Raw genomic sequence first — 26,131 nt, 5'->3', positions numbered from 1 at the left:
TGAGGACTCGTCTACTGAGGTAGTTTGGGCTGAGGTCAGAAACAGGAAAGGAGAGGTCATCTTGTTGGGAGTTTTCTATAGGCCTCCGAAAAGTTCCAGAGATGTAGAGAAAAGGATTGCAAAGATAATTCTGGATAGGAGCGAAAGTAACAGGGTAGTTGTTATGGGGGACTTTAACTTTACAAATATTGACTGGAAACACTATAGTTAGAGTACTTTAGATGGGTCAGTTTTTGTCCAATGTGTGCAGGAGGGTTTCCTGACACAGTATGTAGATAGGCCAACAAGAGGCGAGGCCACATTGGATTTGGTACTGGGTAATGAACCAGGCCAGGTGTTAGATTTGGAGGTAGGTGAGCACTTTGGTGATAGTGACCACAATTCGGTTACGTTTACTTTAGCGATGGAAAAGGATAGGTATTTACCGCAGGGCAAGAGTTATAGCTGGGGGAAAGGAAATTATGATGCGATTAGACGACATTTAGGATGGGGAAGGAAACTGCAGGGGATGGGCACAATTGAAATGTGGAGCTTGTTCAAGGAACAGCTATGGCGTGTACTTGATAAGTATGTACCTGTCAGGCAGGGAGGAAGTGGTCGAGCGAGGGAACCGTGGTTTACTAAAGAAGTTGAATCTCTTGTGAAGAGGAAGAAGGAGACTTATATAAAGATGAGACATGAAGGCTCAGTTAGGGCGCTTGAGAATTACAAGTTAGCCAGGAAGGACCTAAAGAGAGAGCTAAGAAGGGCCAGGAGGGGACATGAGAAGTCTTTGGCAGGTAGGATCAAGGAAAACCCTAAAGCTTTCTATAGGTATGTCAGGAATAAAATAATGACTAGGGTAAGATTAGGGCCAGTCAAGGACCAGCCAGTAGGAAGTTGTGCGTGGAGTCCGAAGAGATAGGAGAGGCGCTAAATGAATATTTTTCGTCAGTATTCACACAGGAAAAAGACAATGTTGTTGAGGAGAATACTGAGATACAGGCTATGGGATTAGACGGGATTGAGGCTCATAAGGAGGAGGTGTTAGCAATTCTGGAAAGTGTGAAAATAGATAAGTCCCCTGGGCCGGATGGGATTTATCCTAGGATTCTCTGGGAGGCGAGGGAGGAGATTGCAGAGCCTTTGGCTTTGATCTTTATGTCATCATTGTCTACAGGAACAGTGCCAGAAGACTGGAGGATAGCAAACGTTGTCCCCTTGTTCAAGAAGGGGAGTAGAGACAACCCTGGTAATTATAGACCGGTGAGCCTTCCTTCTGTTGTGGGCAAAGTTTTGGAAAGGATTATAAGAGATAGGATTTATAAGCATCTAGAAAGGAATAATTTGACTAGGGATAGTCAACACGGTTTTGTGAAGGGTAGGTCGTGCCTCACAAACCTTATTGAATTATTTGAGCAAAGAGGTGGATGAGGGTAAAGCAGTTGATGTGGTGTATATGGATTTCAGTAAAGCGTTTGATAAGGCTGCCCATGGTAAGCTATTGCAGAAAATACGGACGCATGGGATTGAGGGTGATTTAGCGGTTTGGATCAGAAATTGGCTAGCTGTAAGAAGGCAGAGGGTGGTGGTTGATGGGAAATGTTCATCCTGGAGTTCAGTTACTAGTGGTGTACTGCAAGGATCTGTTTTGGGGCCACTGCTGTTTGTCATTTTTATAAATGACCTGGATGAGGGCGTAGAAGGATGGGTTAGTAAATTTGCAGATGACACTAAAGTCGGTGGAGTTGTGGACAGTGCGGAAGGATGTTGCAGGTTACAGAGGGACATAGATAAGCTGCAGAGCTGGGCTGAGAGGTGGCAAATGGAGTTTAATGCGGAAAAGTGTGAGGTGATTCACTTTGGAAGGAGTAACAGGAATACAGAGTACTGGGCTAATGGTAAGATACTTGGTAGCGTGGATGAGCAGAAAGATCTCAGTGTCCATGTGCATAGATCCCTGAATGTTGGCACCCAGGTTGATAGGGTTGTTAAGGCGGCGTACGGAGTGTTAGCTTTTATTGGTAGAGGGATTGTGTTTCGGAGCCAGGAGGTCATGCTGCAGCTGTACAAAACTCTGGTGCGGCCGCACTTCAGTATTGTTCTGGTCACCGCATTCTGGGAAAGATGTGGAAGTGTTGGAAAGGGTGCAGAGGAGATTTACCAGGATATTGCCTGGTATGGTGGGAAGGTCTTATGAGGAAAGGCTGAGGGACTTGAGGCTGTTTTGGTTAGAGAGAAGGTGGTTAAGAGGTGACTTAATAGAGGCATATAAGATGATCAGAGGATTAGATAGGATGGACAGTGAGAGCCTTTTTCCTCAGATGGTGATGGCTAGCACGAGGGGACATAGCTTTAAATTGAGGGGTGATAGATATAGGACAGATGTCAGAGGTAGGTTCTTCACTCAGAGAGTAGGAAGGGCGTGGAATGCCCTGCCTGCAGCAGTAGTGGACTCGCCAACATTAAGGGCATTTAAATGGTCATTGGATAAACATATGGATGATATTGGAATAGTGTAGATTAGAGGGGCTTTAGATTGGTTTCACAGGTTGGCGCAACATCGAGGGCCGAAGGGCCTGTACTGCGCTGTAATGTTCTATGGTCTATGTTCTAAATATTGGTCCAAACAACTAGCTTTGTCTTAATTAAAAATAATTGATTCATACGCACGTTGCAATAATTAGTTTTGAAAATTTTATATATAAATTAAATGTGACTGAAGAACGTGACAGGACAAAACATATGCAAACGTTCCTGGTTTTAGAATTTCCCCTGGTTCGGTTTCACGGCAGGTGAAGTAGTTAATCACGGCAGTAATGTTGGCGAGCTGTGGTTGCGTTTTTAATCTCACATCACTCCGACATGAGTGAGGTGCAGATGTTCAGCGTTCGCAGTGCGCCACGTGTAACAAACAATATTGTACATCCGTTCCTGGTATTTGATTTTGGATTTTGCTTTGCCCTGCTTCATCGAGGGAATCTACACTGATCGGTAGAGCAGGCAAGAATACTTTTCTCTGTATCCCAATACATGGCAATAATAAATCACAGAATCCCTGCAGTGTAGAAAGAGGCTAATCTGGCCATTGAGTCTGTATCGACAACAATCCAAGCCAGGCCCTATCCTGTAACCCCACATATTTACCCTAATTTAACCCACTAACGTACACATTTTAGGACACCAAGGGGCAATTTAGCATGGCCAAACTAACCCGCACGTCTTTGGAATGTGGGAGGAAACCGGAGCAAACCCACACAGACTCGGGGAGAACGGGCAAACTCCACACAGACAGTCACCCAAAGCCGGAGTTGAACCCGGGTCCCTGGCGCTGTGAGACAGCAGTGCTCACCACTGTGCCACCCGGTCAAAATCAAATCAAACCGTGCCTTCAAGTGAAGAGCTGTGACGTCAAAATCAATCAGGTTCAAGTGAAAGGTAACAAGACTGTGAAGCCCCACAGCTTCTTATGTTGAAGATGTGGGAGATGGGGCGGGACCTCTCCTGCAGTGTGTTCTGCTTGTTTACTCATCGTTTGGCTGCAGGAATCATATAAATATTCAGAATAAAATTCAAGCAATTACAATTAAAGGGGGCCCTGTCAAGTTGTTGGGAAAACTGCTACAATTATGTCATCACATATTGATGATCTGTAATATTATCTCAAGTCGCCCCATGACAAGAAAGACGGTTTACAGGCACTCCCGTAATATAAATGTTTAGAAGAAAGAATAAAGAGAATTACAGCACAGTAACAGGCCCTTCGGCCCTCCAAGCCTCTTTTTTCTATTTGATTTATTATTGTCACATGTATTAACATGCAGTGAAAAGTATTGTTTCTTGCGCGCTATACAAACAAAGCATACTGTTCATAGAGAAGAACATAAGAACTAGGAGCAGGAGTAGGCCATCTGGCCCCTCGAGCCTGCTCCGCCATTCAATAAGATCATGGCTGATCTTTTCGTGGACTCAGCTCCATTTACCCGCTCACCATAACCCTTAATTCCTTGACTGTTCAAAAATTTATCTATCCTTGCCTTAAAAACATTCAATGAGGTAGCCTCAACTGCTTCACTGGGCAGGGAATTCTACAGATTCACAACCCTTTGTGAGAAGAAGTTCCTCCTCAACTCAGTCCTAAATCTGCTTCCCCTTATTTTGAGGCTATGCCCCCTAGTTCTAGTTTCACCCGCCAGTGGAAACAACTTCCCTGGCTTCTATCTTATCTATTCCCTTCATAATCTTATATGTTTCTATAAGCTCTCCCCTCATTCTACTGAATTCCAATGAGTATAGCCCCAGTCTACTCAGTCTCTCCTCATAAGCCAACCCTCTCAACTCTGGAATCAACCTAGTGAATCTCCTCTGCACCCCCTCCAGTGCCAGTATATCCTTTCTCAAGTAAGGAGACCAAAACTGTACACAGTACTCCAGGTGTGACCTCACAAGCACCTTACACACCTGCAACATAATCTCTGTTTTTAAATTCCATCCCTCTAGCAATGAAGGACAAAATTCCATTTGCCTTCTTAATTACCTGCTGCACCTGCAAACCAACTCCTTGAGATTCCTGCACAAGGACACCCAGGTCCTTCTGCACAGCAGCATGCTGCAATTTTTTACCATTTAAATAATAGTCCATTTTGCTGTTATTCCTACCAAAATGGATGACCTCACATTTTCCAACACTGTCCTCCATCTGCCAGACCCTCGCCAACTCACTTAGACTATCTATATCCCTTTGCAGACTTTCAGCGTCCTCTGCACACTTTGCTCTTCCACCCATCTTAGTGTCATCTGCGGATTTTGACACACTACACTTGGTCCCCAACTCCAAATCATCTATGTAAATTGTAAACAATTGCGGTCCCAACACTGATCCCTGAGGCACACCACTAGTCACTGATCGCCAACCAGAAAAACACCCATTTACCCCCACTCTTTGCTTTCTGTTAGTTAACCAATCCTCTATCTATGCTAATACATTACCCGTAACACTGTGCACCTTTATCTTATGTAGCAGTCTTTGGTGCGGCATCTTGTCAAATGCCTTCTGGAAATCCAGATACACCACATCCACAGGTTCCCCATTGTCCACTGCACATGTAATGTTCTCAAAGAATCCCACCAAATTAGTCAAACATGACCTGCCCTTCATGAACCCATGCTGCGTCTTACCAATGGGACAATTTATATCCAGGAAGGAGAGAGTGCAGAGTAGTGTTACAGTTATAGCTAGGGTGTAGAGAAAGATCAACTTAATGTAAGATAGGACCATTCAAAAGTCTGATGGCAATAGGGAATTAAAGCATTGTTAGTGAGTTTTAAAAGAGTTAAAGTTTTAGAAGCGTAGAACAAGAGTAAAAGATAGAATTAGAAGGTATGCTGGGCACAGCTTGCAAGAAGTCGCCTCGCTCTAGCGCCATCTTGGATTGACTATTCACCTTCTGTACCAGCCTGCCATGAGGGACCTTGTCAAAGGCCTTACTGAAGTCCATGTAGACAACATCCACTGCCCTACCCGCATCAATCATCTTCGTCACTGCACCGACTATGCTGCCCATCTGAGCTAAAACCCCCTTCCCTCCCAGGGACCGTATCCCTCTATTCCCATCATATTCATGCATTTGTCCAGACGCTCCTTAAAAGTCACTATTGTATCTGCTTCCACTGCCTACCCCAGCAGCAAGTTCCGGGCACCCACCACCCTGTGTTTATTTTCTTGTTAAAGTTATTCATATCAGGACAAGTCAATCAAACTTTAACTGTAGGATTCTGGCATTTTAAATTTTCTTTTGGGTTTTGCACGTCATGATTCAACCCAGATTAAAATGAGCCGCCTTGCTTATAATTTAAAAAGCTATGGGGAATATAAGGGTCAAAGCTTTGTGGAAATATCTCATCAGTAACGTACACTGAAGGCTCCCGAGTGGCTGTCAGTGATTGTGCGACATTGTTTTCTGCTAGTCCATACAGCGTGGGTGGTCTCAAGCTCAGTGCTGCTTCTCAAGGTGACAGAAAAGTCTAATCATGCACTTGAGCATTTATGAATTGCCACTTGGGTGATGTAGCCAGGAATTTACCCCAGCACCTGGCAAGCAGTGGAGTGAGTCAGCTGAAAGTTGAAAAGTAGTAAGTTTAAAGCTGCTTTAAACAATTGTTTCTTTATTCATTCTCTGGATAGCTCGGGGAGCACGGTGGCACAGTGGCTGGCACTGCTGCCTCACAGCGCCAGGGACCCGGCTTCAGTTCCTGACCTCGGGTCACTGTCCGTGTGGAGATTTGCATGTTCGCCTCGGGCCTGCATGGGTTTCCTCCGGGTGCTCCGGTTTCCTCTCACACTCCAAAGATGTGTAGGTTGGGTGGATTGGCCATGCTAAGTTCTCCCTTAGTGTCCAAAGATGTGTAGGTTGGGGGATTAGCGGGGTAAATACATGGGGGTGTGAGGATAGGGCCTAGGTGGGATTATTCTTAGAGAGTCGATGCAGGCTTAATGGGTCAAATGGCCTCCTTCTGCACTGTACGGGTTCCATGATGGGGGTATCAAGTGGTTCATAATGCCTATCCCTGAATTTTATTTAATCATTTGTGGAACATGGGCGTAGCTCACTGGCCAGTATTTACTGCCCATCCCTTGTTGCCCTTGGGCAGCAGTTGAGAGTTAACCGCATTGCTGTAGGCCAGATCAGACAAGGACAGCAGATTTCCTTCCCTAAAGGACCAGGTGGGATTTTCTTTCAATAGACAATGGTTCCACAGTCATCAGTAAATTCTTAATTCCAGATAATTTTTTATTGAATTCAAATTCCACCATCTGCCGTGGCGGGATTCGAACCCGGATCCCCAGAATATTAGCCGAGTTTCTGGATTAATAGTGTGGAATTATGCCACTCGGTCATCGCCTCCTTAGCAATTTAAAGCAACTGAGTGGCTTGCTAGGTCACTTTCAGGAGACAGATAAGCGTTAACCCTTCCAGGATGGAACCACAGTCAGATGTACAGCAAGCAGAATCGGATTTTATTTCTCTAAAAATAAAAGTTCATAAAATTGTTGGGATTTTATTTTTCTATTTTCAAATAATAAATGGAATAAAAATACTAAAACTTCCATGCTAGGGTATTGAACTCATTCGCTGGATTATTGGTCTACTAACATACCAACTAATTATAAGCATCATGTACTGTAATTTAATAAAAATACAACTGGTTTGCGGTTCTACGTTTGAACAATTAAGCCTATAAATCTTGCCTCTGAAATCCCAACAAACAAGATTTGAATTCCTGAACAAAAAAATCCTTATACAGAGTAGAATTAATCTCTGATTTATAGACGTTTTCTCTACATCTAGCTGCTTGTGACTCATCCCATGTCGTGATTTAGCTCGCAAATTAACACTGGCAACTCACATTCAACTTATTCCAGTTTTGAGTCTCACTACCTGTTGTCTGCCATAGCTCAGTGGATAGCATTCTTGCCTCAGAGTCCAAAGATCGTTGGTTCAAGTTCCACTCCAAAAGACTAGCTGACACCCCAGTGCAACAAAGAGAGGCTTAAGTTTACTTATTAGTGTCACAGGTAGGCTTACATTAACACAGCAATGAAGTTGCTGTGAAAATCCCCTAGTCGCCACTCTCCGGCACCTGTTTGGGTACATTGAGGGAGAATTTAGCATGGCCAATGCACCGAACCAACACGTCTTTCACACTGTGGGAGGAAACTGGAGCACCCGGAGGAAACCCACGCAGACACGGGGAGAACGTGCAGACTCCGCACAGACAGTGACCCAAGCCAGGAATCGAACCCGGATCCCTGGTGCTGTGAAGCAGCTGTGTTAACCACTGTGCCACCCTTGATGTATGAGGAGCGTTTGAGGACTCTAGGTCTGTACTTGTTGGAGGTTTGAAGGACGAGGGGGGGATCTCATTAAAACTTACTGAATACAGAAAGGCCTGGATAGAGTGGACGTGGGGAAGATGTTTTCATTAGTAGGAGAGGCTCGGATCCGAGGGCACAGCCTCAGAGTAAAGGGATGTCCCTTTAGAACCGAGATGAGGAGGAATTTCTTCAGCCGGAGGGCGGTGAATCTATGGAATTAATTGTCACAGAAGACTGTGGAGGCCGGGTCATTGAGTGTATTTAAGTCAGGGTTAGATAGGTTCTTGATTGGTAAGGGGATCAAAGGTTACGGGGAAAAAGGGAGAACGTGGTTGAGAAAAATATCAGCCATGATTGAGTGTGGAGTGGACTCGATGGGCTGAGTGGCCTAATTCTGCTCCTATATCTTATGATCTTATGGGCTGCTGCACTGTCTGAGGTGAAGACTTTAAACCAAAGTCCTATATGCTTGCTCAGATGGATGTTAAAGACTTCATGGCACTATTCCAAAGAGCAGGGGAGTATTCCTTAGTGTCCTAGCCAATATTTATCCCTCAGTCAAAAGCACTGAAAAAAGTCTGGCTACCGTCACATTGCAGCCTGTGGAGCCTTGCTGTTCATATATTGGCTACCACATTTCTCACGTTCAAACTGTGACAACACTTCAAAAACGTTTCACTGGCTATAAAGTGCTTTGGGACATCCCAATGCTGGGAACGGTGTTGTGTAGATGCGAGTGTCTATTCTCTTTTACCAACGCTCCGAGGAAGTAGCCAATGATTCTTGACAAATCAGCACGCAGAAGGAGTGAAGAATTTTTTAATGCACTTCAGCCAATATTTTAGCAGGAGGGATTCCTCTGGGATCAGAATGACGCAGCGTTTCACAAGGTCAGACATTAAAAATTAAAGAGTTAATTGCTTTAGGAATTTGGCCAGATTGCAAGCAGGCAACTGCAAAGCCAGCTTCACAAATCTCATTTCTTGTTGCAAGCCCTCAGGCCCCAAACTATTATCATGATTTAGTTCTCTTGTTCTTCTTCCCCAAAGTTCAAACTTCCCTCCTCCTGTATTCAGATGCATTTGATGTTAAACAAGTTAAACACACAGGACACCATTAGCACCTCATCCCCACCCAATCCAAAAGCCTGCATCACACATCATAATTTGATTCTCAGAATTAAGGTTCATAGAATCCCTGCAGAGCAGAAACAGGCCATTTGGCCCATCGAGCTTCCGCCAACAACAATCCCATCCAGGTCCTATCCCCATATTTACCCTGCTAATCTCCCTGACATTAAGGAGCAATTTAGCATGGCCAATGAACCTAACCTGCACATCTTTGGACTGTGGGAGGAAACTGGAGCACCCGGAGGGAACCCACGCAGACAAGGGGAGAATGTGCAAACTCCACACACAGTAAGAAGTTTAACAACACCAGGTTAAAGTCCAACAGGTTTATTTGGTAGCAAAGGCCACACAAGCTTTCGGAGCTCCAAGCCCCTTCTTCAGGTGAGTGGGAATTCTGTTCACAAACAGGACATATAAAGACACAAACTCAATTTACATGAATAATGGTTGGAATGCGAATACTGTCTTGATGCTCTCTCCACTCACATTGTTTATATCTTTAAGACTTGATTAGCTGTAAGTATTCGCATTCCAACCATTATTCATGTAAATTGAGTTTGTGTCTTTATATGCCCTGTTTGTGAACAGAATTCCCACTCACCTGAAGAAGGGGCTTGGAGCTCCGAAAGCTTGTGTGGCTTTTGCTACCAAATAAACCTGTTGGACCTGGTGTTGTTAAACTTCTTATTGTGTTTACCCCAGTCCAACGCTGGCATCTCCACATCAAAACTCCACACAGTGACCCGAGGCCAGAATTGAACCCGGGTCCCTGGCGCTGTGAGGCAGCAGTGCTAACCACTGTGCCACCGTGCCGTTTCCCTCGGTCCAACTGCAAACGAAGGAGCTCAATTGACTTTTTCCCCCTTTTTGCTTTCCTAATGATGTGGAGATGCCGGCATTGGACTGGGTTGGGCGCAGTAAGAAGTCTCACAACACCAGGTTAAAGTCCAACAGGTTTATTTGGAATCACGAGCTTTCTGAGCACTGTTCCTTCATCAGCTGAGTGGAGAGTTCGGCATATATTGATAAATTGCAAGATAATGGTTGGAATGCGAGTCTTTACTGGTAATCAAGTCTTTACAGTTACAGACAATGCGAGTGGAGAGAGGCTTAATCACAGGTTAAAGGGGTGTGAATTGCCTCAAACCAGGACAGTTAGTAGAATTTTGAAAGCCCTGGCCAAATGGTGGGGATTACACATAGTGTGACATGAACCCAAGATCCCAGTCACTCACCTGATGAAGGAGCAGCACTCCGAAAGCTCGGGATACCAAATAAACCTGTTGGACTTTAACCTGGTGTTGTGAGACTTCTTACTGTGCTTTCCTAATGAGGGTGACACATCAGTTTTACACCATCCTTCAAGCTTTGATCAAATACTGTACCATGTGGGTTACGTGTGATGTAGTCTGTCCAGCACACCCCAATAATTTAGTGTGAATCCCCGTGTCTGCGTGAGTTTCCTCCGGGTGCTCTGGTTTCCTCCCATACTCCAAAGATGTGCGGGTTAGGTGGATTGGCCATGCTAAATTGTTCCTTATTGTCAGGGGGACTAGCAGGGTAAATATGTGGGATTACAGGGATAGGGCCTGGGTGGGATTGTTGTTAGTGCAGCCTCGATGGGCCAAATGGCCTCCTTCTGCACTGTAGGGATTTTATGATTTCTACTTCCTTATCACAAACAAATTTAATGTTTCTCTTGCTCAGATTATCTAATTTGTGTTTAATCCTGTTTGCTGCATTGCCCTTATTTCTCTTCACTGGGAAATGGAATCAAAGGCCCAAAATTCACAAATAAATGCAGGAAATTTCTCCATAATCAATGTCGCTGGTTAAATGTGCATTTTTGAAACCAGAAGCTTTCAAGAATTCCATCCTATTGACTGTCTCCTAATTGCACACATGCTATCTTCAGCATGCAAATGTGAATCTCACATAAAACTTGCTAAAAATAAAGGGGCTGTATTCTACTCTGGGTCTTGCAAATTACACGTGTTATTATATCTTGATTGAGATTTTTGTGTTAAAGTAAAGTTTCAAAGTCCTCACTCTGATGTGTAAAACGGTGACCAGTGCAGATTTATATGTGGTGTTGAGATTGTCCGATCTCTCAGTCCCCCTAACTGTATTAAGCATAATATGGTCCCCTACACATATGCTTATGGGACCCGGTTTGATCCCAGGCTTGGGTCACTATCTGCGTGGAGTCTGCATGTTCTCTCCGTGTCTGTAAGGATTTCCTCCAGGTGCTCCGGTTTCCTCCCATAGTCCAAAAGACGTGCTGGTTGGGTGCATTGGCCGTGCTAAATTCTCCCTCAGTGAACCCGAACAGGCGCCGGAGTGTGGTGACTCGAGGATTTTCACAGTAGCTTCATTGCAGTGTTAATGTAAGCCTACTTGTGACACTAATAAATAAACTTTAAACTTATAAATAAACCCAATGTCTTAATCCCCCATTATACAAATTAAGCCACATAATGCCAATCCGGCCGATTGTGAGAGACAATTCCTCGGCTCAAAATTTATTTCAAGCCAACACTTGATGCTGGTCACAGACTCAGAAATGATTTTGAAAAATGTAAGTTACAGGGTACAAATCTACTTTTAAAAGGAGGGGAAGCAGAATCTGCGAACCTGTTCCCTCAAATCTTTGGGGTTCTACAACATAAAAGAGAAGTGGTTCTGATTGAGGGGGTGGAAACATTATGTGCGGAATTCTCCTAAAAGATGGTGAAGTGTCAGGTTCTGAAGGAAAATTGGTGTGTTTCTCCCCAGAAACACAGCCAGATCTTCAGACACTTGGGCTGGAATTTTATCGGCACGTCCGCCCAAGGCTCGCAAGAGCGCACCCAAGTCCAACGGGGAATGCCGTCTGCAAAGCTCGCCCACCCCAATTTTGGGGCGGCCATGCCGGTAAAATCAGGGCCTTGGTCAAAGAGCCGGGGAGGGGGAGGGGTTTTGTACTATTGTTCTTGAGGAGGAGCGGGTACTAAACATATGAGGCCAGCTCCACAGAGATCAGGATACCCTGATCTCAAAGTAAAGTGAAAGCACCCAGCCCTCTTCCCCCCCACAACACGGCCATCAGGACCCTGGCAGACATGGGGAGCACCTCCAACCCTCAACAGCAGATGCCCAACCTCTCCCTCACTACTCAATGTTTGGGTCACCCCCGCCCTCCCCCACCCCATCCCCACTACACCATGAAGGCATTAGGATGACCCCACAACCCCCCACCATTGCCAACATCAGGGCATCAGTGCCCATACCCCCACCACAAATGCAGATGGAAACCACCCCCTTCCACCATCACCACCCTCCCTCAATGGGGTTCTCTAGGGGCACCACCCCTGACAGTGCCAAACAGGCACCGTCCCCTGGCAATGCCACTACCAAGGAGCCAGTCCGTCACCACCTAGGGGGCTATCATCACCTCCGAGCCCTCAGTGTGGTAATCACAACTGGTTTCTGTTTTTGGAAACCAGTCGTGATTCCTGTCGACGTGATGTCACATCTGATGACCCTGGAAGGTAACGGCATTAAACGGTTTAAGTGCATTGCAATGTATGCAAATTGACGGTAATCGAATTCGCACCCTCGCTGGTCGCGAGAGTTAGCAGCCATAACAGGATTGGCGCTTGCAGCATACGGGCCCAGAAAATGGTGGCCTTTATTTCTTTGTCGCCATCCCCATTACAAAAGCTCGTGCTGATGGACATTGACAATGAAATGTCAACACCCAGGATCACTAACCATCGCTTCTCTTAAATGATCTGTGGATAAAGAGATTGGCCAATGGGTAAGAGGCTGACTGGGAATCAGGCTTCTAATAGGTGTGAAAGTCTCATGTTAGCTCCAAGATTCCAACATGGTGTCGCTGGCTGGCCAGCATTTATTGCCCATCCCTAGTTGCCCTTGTTCAGAGTGCAGTTGAGAGCCAACCACATTGAACAAAGAACAAAGAAAATTACAGCACAGGAACAGGCCCTTCGGCCCTCCAAGCCTGCACCGACCATGCTGCCTGACTTAACTAAAACCCCCTACCCATCCGGGGACCATATCCCTCTATTTCTATCCTATTTGTCAAGACGCCCCTTAAAAGTCGCTACTGTATCTGCTTCCACTACCTCCCCCAGCAGCGAGTTCCAGGCGCCCACCACCCTCTGTGTAAAAAATCTGCGTCGTACATCTATTGCTGTGGCTCTTGAGTCACATGTAGGCCAGACCAGGTAAGGAAGGCAGATTTCCTTCCCTAAAAAACATTAGTGAACCAGATGGGCTTTTCCAACAATCGACAATGGTTTCATGGTCATCAGTAGATTCTTAATTCCAGTTTTTTTTATTGGATTCAAATTCCACCATCTGCCGTGGCGGGTTTCGAACCCGAGTGCCCAGAACATTAGCTGGGTTTCTGGATTAATAATCTCACAGTAATACCACTGAGCCATCGCCTCCCCAGCTCAGGTTGTCTCTTTTCAGCTCCTTGAATAACCCAAGCCCATAGCACAAGATTACTTGCAGTTGGCATTCTCACTCAGAGACAAGAATGGGAGGCAGAGGCGCTCCTCCAAGGTGAAGCAGAAAGGAAATAGCAACACTCTCCATTTCACAGAATACATAGAATCCCTACAGTGCAGAAGGAGGCCATTCAGCCCATCGAGTCTGCACCAACCACAATCCCACCCAGGCCCTATCCCCATAACCTCATGCATTTACCCTAGCTAATCCCCCTGACACTAGGGGGCAATTTAGCATGGCCAAACCACCTAACCCGCACATCTTTGGACTGTGAGAGGAAACCCACGCAGACATGTGACCCAAGCCAGGAATCCAACCCGGGTCCTTGGCGCTGTGAGGCAGCAGTGCTAACCATTTGGTCATTACCTATGCAACCAGACACCATTTGAGCTTTCCATTGCCTCGTTCTTTCGAATTTTATGAAACATTATAACAAAAAAAAACCTGTTAGAACCAGGTGCTCCAGTTTCCTATCACAGTCCAAAGGTGTGCAGGTTAGGTGAATTGTCCCTTAGTGAACAAAGATGTGTAGATTAGGGGGTTAATGGGGTAAATATGTGGGGTTACGGGGATAGGACAGGGGGTGGACCTGGGTAAAATGCTCTGTTGGAGAGGTGGTGCACTCGATGGGCCAAATGGCCTCCTTCTGCACTGTCGGGATTCTATTAAAGAACGAATATTCATCAGATTGCAGTTAACACCAAAGATTCAATCTAGGGAAAGCTGGTCTCCTGAAGGCAATGTCACCACCCTATCCTCAAGACACAATGGACGGGACTTTACGGCCAGTAAGATCCCACCCGAGGCCAACAGAGATTTCCATTGTGGGACCCTTGCCCGCCCCGAATCCGGGGTGGTCGAGGTGATAAAGTTCAGGCCATTGCGTGTCACAATGTATTGACACAACGATACTATCATAAATACCAATCCTGCCTGCCACTGCAAATATACTCATTAAAAAGATGAAAATATGAAATGTAAAAAAGGTACAAATTTCACCAGATATATACACTTTTACTGCATCACCAACGCAAAAACGTGATATAGAGAGTTGGACTGGGGTAGGCACAGTAAGAAGTCTCACAACACCAGGTTAAAGTCCAACAGGGCTTATTTGGTAATATGTGCTTCCGGAACGCTGCGCGTTCATTAGGTGAGCAGCACTCACAAAAACCAGAGTGAAACTTTGGAAACTTTTTGGGATAAGTTCCGGAATTACAGCTCTTGCTTGAGAATTCCAAGTATGGCAACACTAGGTTGACTCCTGAGATGAAGGGGCTATCTAAATCAGGAAAGGTTGAGCAGTCTGGGCCTATACTCATTGGAGTTTAGGGGAATGAGAGGTGATCCTATTGACACGACTATGATTCCAAGGGGATAAAAGCAAAACACTGTGGATGCTGGTATCTGAAACAAAAAATGTTGGAAAATCTCAGCAGGTCTGATAGCGTCTGTGGGGAAAGAATGGAGCCAACATTTCGAGTCTGGATGACTCTTCGTCAGAGAAGTTTCTGAGGGGGTTTAACAAGGTAGAAACTGAGAGGATGTTTTCCCTCATGGGGGAACCTAAAACGAGGGGCACACGTGCTGAACAAAGTATCTCCAAAGAACAAAGAAAATTACAGCACAGGAACAGGCCCTTCGACCCTCCAAGCCTGCACCGACCATGCTGCAGAACGGTACTAAAACCCCCTACCCTTTCGGGGACCATATCCCTCTATTCCCATCCTATTCACGTATTTGCCCAGATGCCCCTTAATGTCCTTTAGGAAAGGAAATCTGCTGTCCTTACCTGGTCTGGCCTACATGTTACACCAGAGCCACAGCAATGTGGTCGACTCTCAACTGCCCTCAGGCAACTAGGGATGGGCAATAAATGCTAGCCAGGCGGCGACGCCCATGTCCCACGAATGAATAAAAAACTTGGACATGGCTCACTATCATATCTGCTTCCACTACTTCCCCCGGCAGCGAGTTCCAGGCACCCACCACCCTCTGTCTGAAAAACTTGTCTCGTACATCTCCAGTTTAAGATGAAGATGAGGAGGATTTTTCTTCTCTCGGACGGTCATTAATTTTTGGAATTCTCCATCCCAGAGAACAGTGGAGGCTGGACCATTGAATATATTCAAGGCTGAGTTAGACAGATTTTTGACCTATGAGGGAGATTATGGGGGACAGGCAGGAAAGTGGAGTTAAGTCTACAATTCTTGAAAATGGCATCACAGGTGTGGTGAAGAAGGCATTTGGCACACTTGCCTTCATCAGTCAGAGCATTGAGTACAGGAGTAGGGACGTTATGTTACAAGTGTACAAGACATTGGTCAGGCCACATTTGGAGTACTGCATACTATTCTGGTCATCCTGCTATAGGAAGGATGTTATTAAACTGGAAAGGGGGCAAAAAAGATTTACAAGGATGTTACCGGGACTGGCAGAAGAAATTAGATATTGGATAAAGGGATCAAGGGATATGGGAGGAAAAGGGAATCAGGATATTGAATTTGATGATCAGCCATGATCAAAATAAATGATGGAGCAGGCTCAAAGGGCCGAATGGCCTACTTCTGCTTCTAGCTTCTATGTTTAAACCGCATATGGGACCAGTTCAGTTTGGAAAACCATGTCGGCATGGATGAGTTGGGCTGAAGGGCCTGTTTCCGTGTTGTATATCCCTATGACTCTAATTAGGTCAGCCACAATCTGGAGAGGTGATGGCCTAGTGGTATTATTACTAGATTATTAATCCCGAAGCTCAGTTAATGTTCTGGGGACCCGCGTTCGAATCCCGACACGGCAGATTTCGGAATTTGAATTCAACAAAAAAATTAAGAAGTTAGTGATGACCATGAAACCATTGTCGATTGTCGGAAAAACTCATCTGGTTCACTAGTGTCCTTCAGGGAAGGAAATCTGCCATCCTTACCTGGTCTGGCCTACATGTGACTCCAGAGCCACAGCAATGTGGTTGACTCTCAACTGTCCTCCAAGGGCAACTAGGGATGGGCTATAAATGCTGGCCAGCCAGTGACGCCCATGTCCCACAAATGAATAAAAAACAAACTTATTGGGTGGGATTTTACGGCCTTGCTCAGATGAGACTGGAAATTCCTGCCTGAGGTCACCAGAGATTTCCATTGTTGGACCCCCGCCCATTCTGATTCCATGGTAGGTGAGGTGGTGGAGGTCCGGCCATTGAATGGTAGAGCAGGCTCGAGAGATCAAATGGCCAACTACTGCTCCTAATTCTTAAGTCGATCTAACAAAACCTCCTCTCTAAGTCGAGTGACATTTGTTTTTGACTGTGGGAATAAAGCCAATTACAATTCTGTGTTTTTAAAGCTTGCTTTCCCAACACGTAAATCTCTTCATTTTTACTTTGCTTAGTGATTTTACACCATGATGATGTCACTTGCACATAATTTATTTTCCGATTGGATTATTGCAGTGTCACTGTATTAAAAAAATTCAAGTAAATGGAACTACATTTCTCATTACAGCATCATAGAGGAAGGTACGCTCTTGCCAATGCTCCAGTTTAGCTGGAGCTCTCTACTCTAATCCGATTTTCTTGCATTTGATATTTTTCATTTTGAAGTGTTTTTTTCTAATTCCCTGTCGAAAATGTGCCAGATTGCGAAAGCCATTCTGCGTTGCCAGTAAGCAGGCCCCAATCACCTTCCTGTGAATGAAATAAGACTATTCAACGCAGCAGTGCTGTTCATTCCACTAATCATTCGTCCAACCCGTATAAATGAGGGGACATCATCTTAAGTTTACGGGTTAGCCATTTAGCAGCGAAATCAGGGTGGGTTTTTCCTCACACAGGCCTAGTCGGAATTTGGAATTAATCAGACCCAAACGTTTGAGAATGTTGGGACAATTGGAGCTCTTTCAAGGCTAAGATTGAGGACGGGACTTTCCGGTCACGCTCGCCCCCGCAAACCGTAAAATCCCGCCCGAGGTCAACGGACTTTTCCATGTTCCGACCCTCATTCACTCCGATTCCCGTGATGGGTGGGATGGTAAAATCCCAGCCTGAGAGGTTTTTTTGGTTAGGTAATTGCGTGGGCGGCACGGTAACACACAGTGGTTAGCACTGCTGCCTCACAGCGCCAGGGACCCGAGTTCAATTCCGACCTCAGGTGACTGTGTGTGGAGTTTGCACGTTCTCCCCCATGTTTGTGTGGGTTTCCTCCAGGTGCTCCCAGAGTCCAAAAATGTTCGGGTTAGGTTGATTGGGCCATGATAAATTGCGCCTTAACGTCAGGGGGATTAGGAGGGTAAATATGTGGAGTTACGGGGATCGGACAGGACCTGGGTGGGATTGTTGTCGGCTCGATGGGCCAGATGGCCTCCTTCTGCACTGTAGATTCTATGATAAAAGAAATAGAAATAAAGAATAAGGAACAATACAGCACAGGGACAGGCCTTTCGGCCTACACCTGGGCCAATACATTATCCCTCTGATCGCCTCCCGTTCATCAAGATACACCTTAAACATTGCTAACGTGCCTGCTTCCATCACCTCCACTGGCAGTGCGTTTCAGGCATCCTCTACCCTCTGTGTGAAAAACTTTCCCCGCACATCTCCACCAAACTTACCCCCTCTCACCTTAAAGCTGTGACCTCTTGTATTTGAGCTTCCCATTCTGGGAAAAAGACTCTATCAGGTCGCCCCTCAGCCTGTCTTTGCAGTGCAAACAATCGGAGTTTATCCAACCTCCCCTCATACCTAAAACTCTCCAGATAAAGCAGATGATTGGAATCAGCCAATGGCAGGATGGGCTCGAAGCCCTGAATGGCTTGCTCTGATTCCTAAATCTTCTGAGGAAAGATCCTGGATAGTTTCTACAACCTCGTTCCCCCATCCTTGGAAGAAACATTGTGAGGAAAGGTTGAGATTGGGCTTTATACACACCGAAGGTTGGAAGAATGAAAGGTGATCTTATTGAAACGTAAGATGCTGAGGGGACTCGACAGGGGCTCTCGAGGGGAATTCCAGAACTAGGGTGCGCAGTACAAGTTGGAGCTAAGGAGGAATGTCTTCTTTCAAGTGGTCCTTAGTCTTTAGAATGCTCTTCCCCAGAATGCGGTGGAGACTGGGTCATTGAGGATATTCAATGTTGAGTTAGACAGATTGGCAAGGGAGTGGTGGTGGGATAGTGAAGTAGAGGGAGGAGATGGTAACAGTACTGACAGCAACTGACATCCATGTGTACAGTTTTCCAGCAGAATCATTGTTAGAGATCAAAAGTGGCAAAACTAACTGATTTTGCATCTTGCTTGCTCAGGAATAAAGATCAGTTATAGCACCCAAACTACAACCTGGTGAATCATAGAATCCCTACAGTACAGAAGGAGGCCATTCGGCCCATTGAGCCTGCAACAACAATCCCAGTAATAAGTTTAACAACACCAGGTTAAAGTCCAACAGGTTTATTTGGTAGCAAAAGCCACACAAGCTTTCGGAGCCTTAAGCTCCTTCTTCAGGTGAGTGGGAATTCTGTTCACAAACAGGGCATAGAAAGACACAAACTCAATTTACAGAATAATGGTTGGAATGCGAATACTTACAGCTAATCAAGTCTTAAAGGTAAAAATCCCCACAGCTTGCGTGGACTTGCAGAATTTCATTGGCTGTCCTGTCTGGAGACAATACACATCTCTTTGACCTGTCTTGGTGTTCTCTCCACTCACATTGTTTGTACCTTTAAGACTTGATTAGCTGTAAGTATTCACATTCCAACCATTATTCTGTAAATTGAGTTTGTGTCTTTATATGCCCTGTTTGTGAACAGAATTCCCACTCACCTGAAGAAGGAGCTTAAGGCTCCGAAAGCTTGTGGCTTTTGCTACCAAATAAACCTGTTGGACTTTAACCTGGTATTGTTAAACTTCTTACTGTGTTTACCCCAGTCCAACGCCGGCATCTCCACATCATGGCCAACAATCCCACCCAGACCATATCCCCGTAGCCTCATGTATTTACCTTGCTATTTCCCCCTGACACTAAGAGGCCATTTAATATGGCCAATCAACCTAATCCACGGCACAATGGCATAGTGGTTAGCACTGCTGCCTGTCAGTACCAGGGACCCGGGTTCGATTCCGGCCTTGGGTCACTGTCTGGGCGGAGTCTGCGCATTCTCCCCTTGTCTGCATGGGTTTCCTCCGGGTGCTCCGGTTTCCTACCACAGTCCGAAAGATGTGCTGGTTAGGTGTATTGGCTAAATTCTCCCTCAGTGTACCCAAACAGGCGCTGGAGTGCGGCGACTAGAGGATTTTCACTAACTTCATTGCAGTGTTAATGTAAGCTTACTTGCGACACTGATAAAATAAACTTACCTTTTAAGTTCGGGCATCTTTATGAAGTGGGTGAACACAGCTCAGACAAGATTGTATTGAAAAACTAAATACATGTTTCGATAAGTTAAGAATGAAAAATGTAGTCCCTTCAAGTGGGTACAGCTTAACACAAAACGACCTGGATTCCAGGTCACATTCCTGGTCATATCTGAATTAACTCATTTCAGTTTAGCTTTCACAATTGGTCTCGAAGCTCAGTGGCTAAGAAAGCAAAACAAAAATCAGGGTTCTCACTTCAGATCTGATACCTCTCACTATAACTGGGAGGTGTATGTGTGAACATCAGCTCAGAACAGAATCAAGCTTAGCTGTAGCGTCCTCCACACTTGACAATCTGCTGAGTCTCACATAGAATAGAATCACTACAGTGTAGAAGGAGGCCATTCAGCCCATCAAGTCCGTACTGACCACAATCCCACCCAAGCCCTATTCCCGTAACCCTACATATGTATCCTGCTGTTAATCCGCCTGACGCTAGGGTCAATTTAGCATGGCCAATCAACCTAACCCGCACATCTTTGGCCTGTGGGAGGAAACCGGAGCCCCCGGAGGAAACCCACGCAGGCACGGAGAGAACGTGAAAACTCCACACAGACGGTCACCTGAAGCTGGAATTGAACCTGGGTCCCTGGCGCTGTGAGGCAGCAGTGCTAACCACTGTGCCACCATGCCACCTCACAGCAGGGCTCACTTGGAAAATGTCACTAGAGGACAGCTAGTCCGGTTAAAGGTGATCTGACAAGAGTAGGAGGAGGGGAGCTATTTGCGATACACATTTATATTTCACACATATACACACACACACACACAACTGAATATGGACAAATATATTCTATTTTAAATTATGTATATTTTATCATAGAATCCCTACAGTGCAGAAGGAAGCCATTCGGCCCATCAAGTCTGCACCGACCACAATCCCACCCAGGCCCTATCCCCATAACCCCATGCATTTACTCCAGCTAGTCCCCCTGACACTAAGTGGCAATTTAGCATTTCCAATCCACCTAACCCGCACATCTTTGGACTGTGAGAGGAAACCGGAGCACCCGGAGGAAACCCACGCAGACATGGGGAGAACATGGAGACGCCACACAGACAATAACCCAAGCGAGGAATCGAACCCGGGTCTCTGGCACTGTGAGGCAGCAGTGCTAACCACCATGCTGCCCTCTTTTATCACTCATATTGATCAACACTTGGAAAGTTTGAAATCATTCTTATCTTTTCAAATGGCCTCAAATGTTTCACCACCATATTCAAATGTTTGCATCGAGATGCCTTCCTCTCTTTCGTCAGGGACCACGTTAACCTCTGTAGGTAGTGTGGTATACGCTGCATCGGGTTGTCATTTCACGAGGAGAGATTGAGTAGGTTGGGCCTGTGCTCACTGGAGTTCAGAAGAATGAGAGACAGCCTTGAGACATATAGGATTCTGAGGGGGCTTGACAAGGTTCGGAGAGGTTGTTTCCCCTCGTGAGAAAGTCTAGGGCTCAGAGGGTATAAATCTGTGGAATTATTTACCACAGAGGGCTGGCGAGGTTAGGACATTAAGTATACTCAAGGCCGAGACAGACAGATTTTTAATCAGTAAGGGTGGCACGTTGGCACTGGTTAGCGCCGTTGCCTCACCGCGCCAGGGACCCAGGTTTGATTCTGGCCTTGGATGACTGTCTGTGTGGAGTCTGCACTTTCTCCCTGTGTTTGCGTGGATTTCCTCCGGGTGCTCCGGTTTCCTCCCACACTCCAAATATGTGGAAGGTAGGTGGATTGGCCACAGTGAATTGTTCCTTAGTGTCCAAAGATATGTAGACTGGATTAGCCATGATAAATGTATGGGGTTACAGGGATTTGGGGGGGGCGGGGGGGATGATACTCTTTCGGAGAATTGATGCAGACACAATAGGCCAAATGGCCCCTTTCTGCACCAGGGACTCCATGGTTCAAGGGAATCAAGGTTTATGGATAAGGCAGGAAAGTGGAGTTGAAGATCACCACATCACATCAGTCATAATTTCATTGAATGGATGCGCTGGCCTTGGAAGGGGTCCAGAGGAGGTACACAAGAATGTTACCAGGAATGAAGGGTTTGTCATACAAGGATCGGTTGAGGAGTGTGGGTCAATACTCATAGAATCCCTACAGTGCAGAAGGAGGCCATTCGGCCCATTGAGACTGCACCGACCACAATCCCACCCATCCCCGTAACCCCATATATTTACCCTGTTAATTCAGCTGATATTGAAGGTCAATTTAGCATGGCCAGTCCACCTAACCCGCACATCTTTGGACTGAGAGAGGAAACCGGAGCACCCGGAGGAAATCCACACAGACACAGGGAGAACGTGCAAACTCCACATAAACAGTCACCCGAGTCCGGAATTGAACCTGGGTCCCTGGCGCTGTGAGGCAGCAGTGATAACCACTGCACCACCGTGCTGCTCCATTTGGGGAGGCACGATGGCGCAGTGGTTATCACTGCTGCCTCCATCTAATATTCAATGGAGTTCAGAGGATGAGAGGAGGTCTAGTTGAAACTTACAGAACACTGAGAGGCCTAGATAGAGTGGACGTGGAGAGGATGTTTCCACTTGTGGGAGAGACTATAACTCAAGGGCACAGCCTCAGAGTGAAGGGACACTCCTTTAAAACTGAGATGAGGAGGAAGTTCTTCAGCCAGAGAGTGGTGAATCTGTGGAACTCATTGCCACAGAGGGCTGTGGAGGCCAGGTCATTGAGTGTCTTTAAGACAGAGATGGATAGGTTCTTGATCAATGAGGGGATCAAAGGTTATGGGGAGAAGGCAGGAGAATGGGAATGAGGATCATATCAGCCATGATTGAATGGCGGAGCAGACTCAATGGGCCAAATGGCCTAATTCTGCTCCCATATCTTATGGTCTTATGGATGGTTGAGAAGACTCAATGGTCTATGCTCTCTAGTTCGACGTGTACCTGGTGGTTCCATTATAAACCTTCATAGCTCCATTGCCACTCCCAGTTACACCTTTACCCTGCCCTCCCCCATATTTTAAACAAGTGTCAAAGAAAATGCTGAGAAAAAAGTTGGATGGTCTTATGATTCTTCTCATGGGCTGCTCATGGCAGTGCCCTCACTCAAGACCAATCGTGGGGAGGTTGGCAATCCTAATACTGCAGCATCTCAGCACAAAGATTCAGAAAAATCTCTTGTAACATCACATTTATATCTGCAAGATGTAATTTAATACATAACACTCACAGTCACTAATGTCCTCAACAGTTCAGTACTTGCAAGCTTTTTAACGGAACTGGCGATGAATATAAACACCAGCATGTTAAAATAACGAATGTTTATTTATTTCAAGCAACAGAGATTATGATGTGGGGTAAAGCCACACATTTAAAAAGTCGCACTTTAAAAAGCAAAGAGAAAGTTCAAAGCAGATTTTAAAATTGGGCATCGATAGTTTGTCGCACGTGATGATGACTTCATCAATTGATGTCACATGATCAGTTCATGTTCTACATAAAAATAACTTTTAACCAAAATAATTTCTCGTATTTGGTGCCCGCCATCGCAGCATCTGGACCGTATCCAAGTTCAACTTGAAAAAATACTGTGGAAGCTGGAAATCTGAAATAAATGCTGACTAAGTCTAACATGATTCTCTCTCCACAGATGCTGCCAGATCTGCTGTGTTTTTCCCTCCAAGCAATTTTTATTTTTAACTCAAATACATCTATCTGAATATGTTCACCCACTTAAAACAGCCCAAAACCATGGAAATGCACAGATTAATTCCAAATCATATAATTTAAGAATCATAGAATCCCTTGAATCATAGAATCTCTACAGTGCGGAAGGAGGCCATTCGGCCCGTCGAGTCTGCACTGACAACAATCCCATCCAGGCTCTATCCTGATAAACCCACATAATCAATCCCCCGACACTAAAGAGCAATCCCACCCAGACCTGTTTCCCATATCCCCAAGTATTTACCCCACTAATCCCCCTAACCTATACATCTTGGGACACCAAAGGGCAATTTAGCATGGCCAATCCACCTAACTCCTTGGAAGTGAGAGAGAACTGGGAGAAATTCAGCACACTTTCTAAACAAAAAGAACATGTTTTACTCCATTCTTAAAGCCAATGCTCAGAGTGGACCCGGCAAACCCAAATCCATTCCTTGCTTGCTCCAAAAACCAAATTGAATCCATTCATGGTGTGTCCCCCCCCCCCACCACAAGAGAGACAAACAAGATCCAAGCTGACAAGATGAGACACTGCACCCCATCTTTGGGCTAGATCTTAGCCTAAAGGTCGAGAAGGGGTGCACACTTTCCCAACTGTGCGGACACAGCAACCGGAGGAAGATAGCAAGTGCAAGGTAAGCAATTGCTGACCGCAATCCGGTTTGAATGGGGAGGGGGGGCGGCGGGGAAGAGATGATGCGGAGCCTGACACGGTCCACAGTATAACACATTGCTAACAAGCTTGAGGGGTGAGTGAGTGAGTGGCTGCAGGGGTGAATGTCATCCCCTACCCGTCCCCATTTCCAATCACTCTGAGAAAGGCATCAGCACAAGAAACTGCAGCGCCTAGTGTAAAATAAACCCTTCCAACCATCCTCCCTTTGCACATTAGTTAATCGCACATCTCATGTGCGAATTTCTGCAGCTGTAGATATCGCAAACTGGGAGGGACAGATGCACTCATCTTGCCCTCGAGTCTTTATTTGTCTTTAGCTCTCATTGCAATATTGAGAGGGGGGGGGGGGAGAGGTGAGGAGGGCAGTTTATGTGGATGGTCCCTCCACTTCACCTCATAGTTTCAGATCAGCGACGTTGCAAAAAGTCAACCGACTCCTTAGAACTGGATAACGTGTCACTGACAAAAAAGAAACAACACATTTCCCACGCACAGGCTCCACACTTTGCTGCTGCATCTGACACAGTCATTGCTTTTACCCAGAGAAAAAATAGATGCAGTTTTAAGTTCAGAATCTGATTTATAGACAGGGTTATTTTACACACACACTTTAAATCCAGACTCATATTACTCAGCAGCCCACTCCTGCCTGGGTCTGCTCTTTAAAAGAACTATTCAATTTGACCACCCCAACCCCAACCCCAACCCCAACCCAAACCCAAAGACAGGGCTTTTTGGATCCCCCCCAGACCTGCTGTTAAATTGCCTCACCTTGCTTTCTTGGTGGCTGCACACAGAACCGGGTGACCTCTGGAGTTCTGTGTTCTGTGGCTCGCTTTCTGTCTCGTTGTTTTCTGTCATGTTCCCGCTGAATGCAGGGCTTTAAATCCCCCCTCTCAAGCCCAGTTACTCTGAGTGGGTTTGTGTACAAGCGGCCGGTGCGCTCTGATCAACTCTACAACTTTGCTACATTTCCCAATGTAACAAACCAGCCTCCGGGCCACGCCCCCCCAGCCTCCAGGCCACGCCCCCTCCGCCGCTGATTGGTCACCACCTATTTAGCATATGCCTCTGCCCCCATGTGACATGCAGAGGGAGGCCGGTGATTGGCCACGCCAGGGTTGTGGGCGTGTCCAATGTTATCTCGGTTGTATTCTGTCCTCTTGGGGCTAATCCTTGGCTTGTGAACTGGGACTTCTCTTTTAGGGGAGAGGGGGCAGTGAGGGGGGTACTACAGCCTCAGTGCCCCCTGAACTGCCATGTAGAGGGGGTGGGAATTGCCCCTGGATCCCACTTTTCCTTCACTGTCCACTGACCTCCACTGGAATATGTCCCCCCCTCCAGCACCTTGTGAGAGCATTGCACTGAGTAAAGCTGTCTGTGATGGATTCATTAACTGAATAAGGAAAGGTGACTCTTTCACCTCATGTCATGTTCATGTCACACTATTTGTAGCCCCCACGACTTGCCTGGGCTTGCAAAATCTCACTAACTGTCCTGGCGTGAGACAATGCACACCTCTTTAACCTGTGCTTAACCCTCTCTCCACTCACATTGTCTGTACCTGTAAAGACTTGATTACCTGTTAAGAATCGCATTCCAATCATTATCTTGTAATTGAGTTTGTGTCTATATATGCCCAGTTTGTGAACCAAACACTTCACTCACCTGAAGGAGAAGCGCTCCGAAAGCTCGTGCCACCAAATAAACCTGTTGGATTTTAACCTGGTGTTGTGAGACTACTTACTCCGGCAGACCTCTGGAGGCCACAGAGCCTCCAGAGGTCACCCGGGGGGTGGCACGGTAGCACAGGGGTTAGCACTGCTGCTTCACAGCTCCAGGGACC

At 46.0% G+C, this 26,131-nt stretch overlaps 1 protein-coding gene across 1 annotated transcript in view; it reads right to left on the bottom strand.

Moving 5' to 3' along the window:
- The window catches only part of LOC144500988 (SH3 and cysteine-rich domain-containing protein 2-like), a 139,556-nt gene extending 114,253 nt beyond the window's left edge, over positions 1-25,303 (bottom strand). The window contains exon 1 of the mRNA XM_078224488.1: positions 25,057-25,303. Within this exon, the coding sequence (XP_078080614.1) occupies positions 25,057-25,146 (90 nt within the window). The 5' untranslated portion in view covers positions 25,147-25,303. The remainder of the gene's footprint in view (positions 1-25,056) is intronic.
- Between the last annotated feature and the right edge of the window lie 828 nt (positions 25,304-26,131).

Source organism: Mustelus asterias, chromosome 11, assembly GCF_964213995.1.
Source record: "Mustelus asterias chromosome 11, sMusAst1.hap1.1, whole genome shotgun sequence".
NCBI lineage: Eukaryota > Metazoa > Chordata > Chondrichthyes > Carcharhiniformes > Triakidae > Mustelus > Mustelus asterias.
Note: the sequence above shows the minus strand (reverse complement) of the source record. Positions and strands in the feature narration are given on the sequence as shown.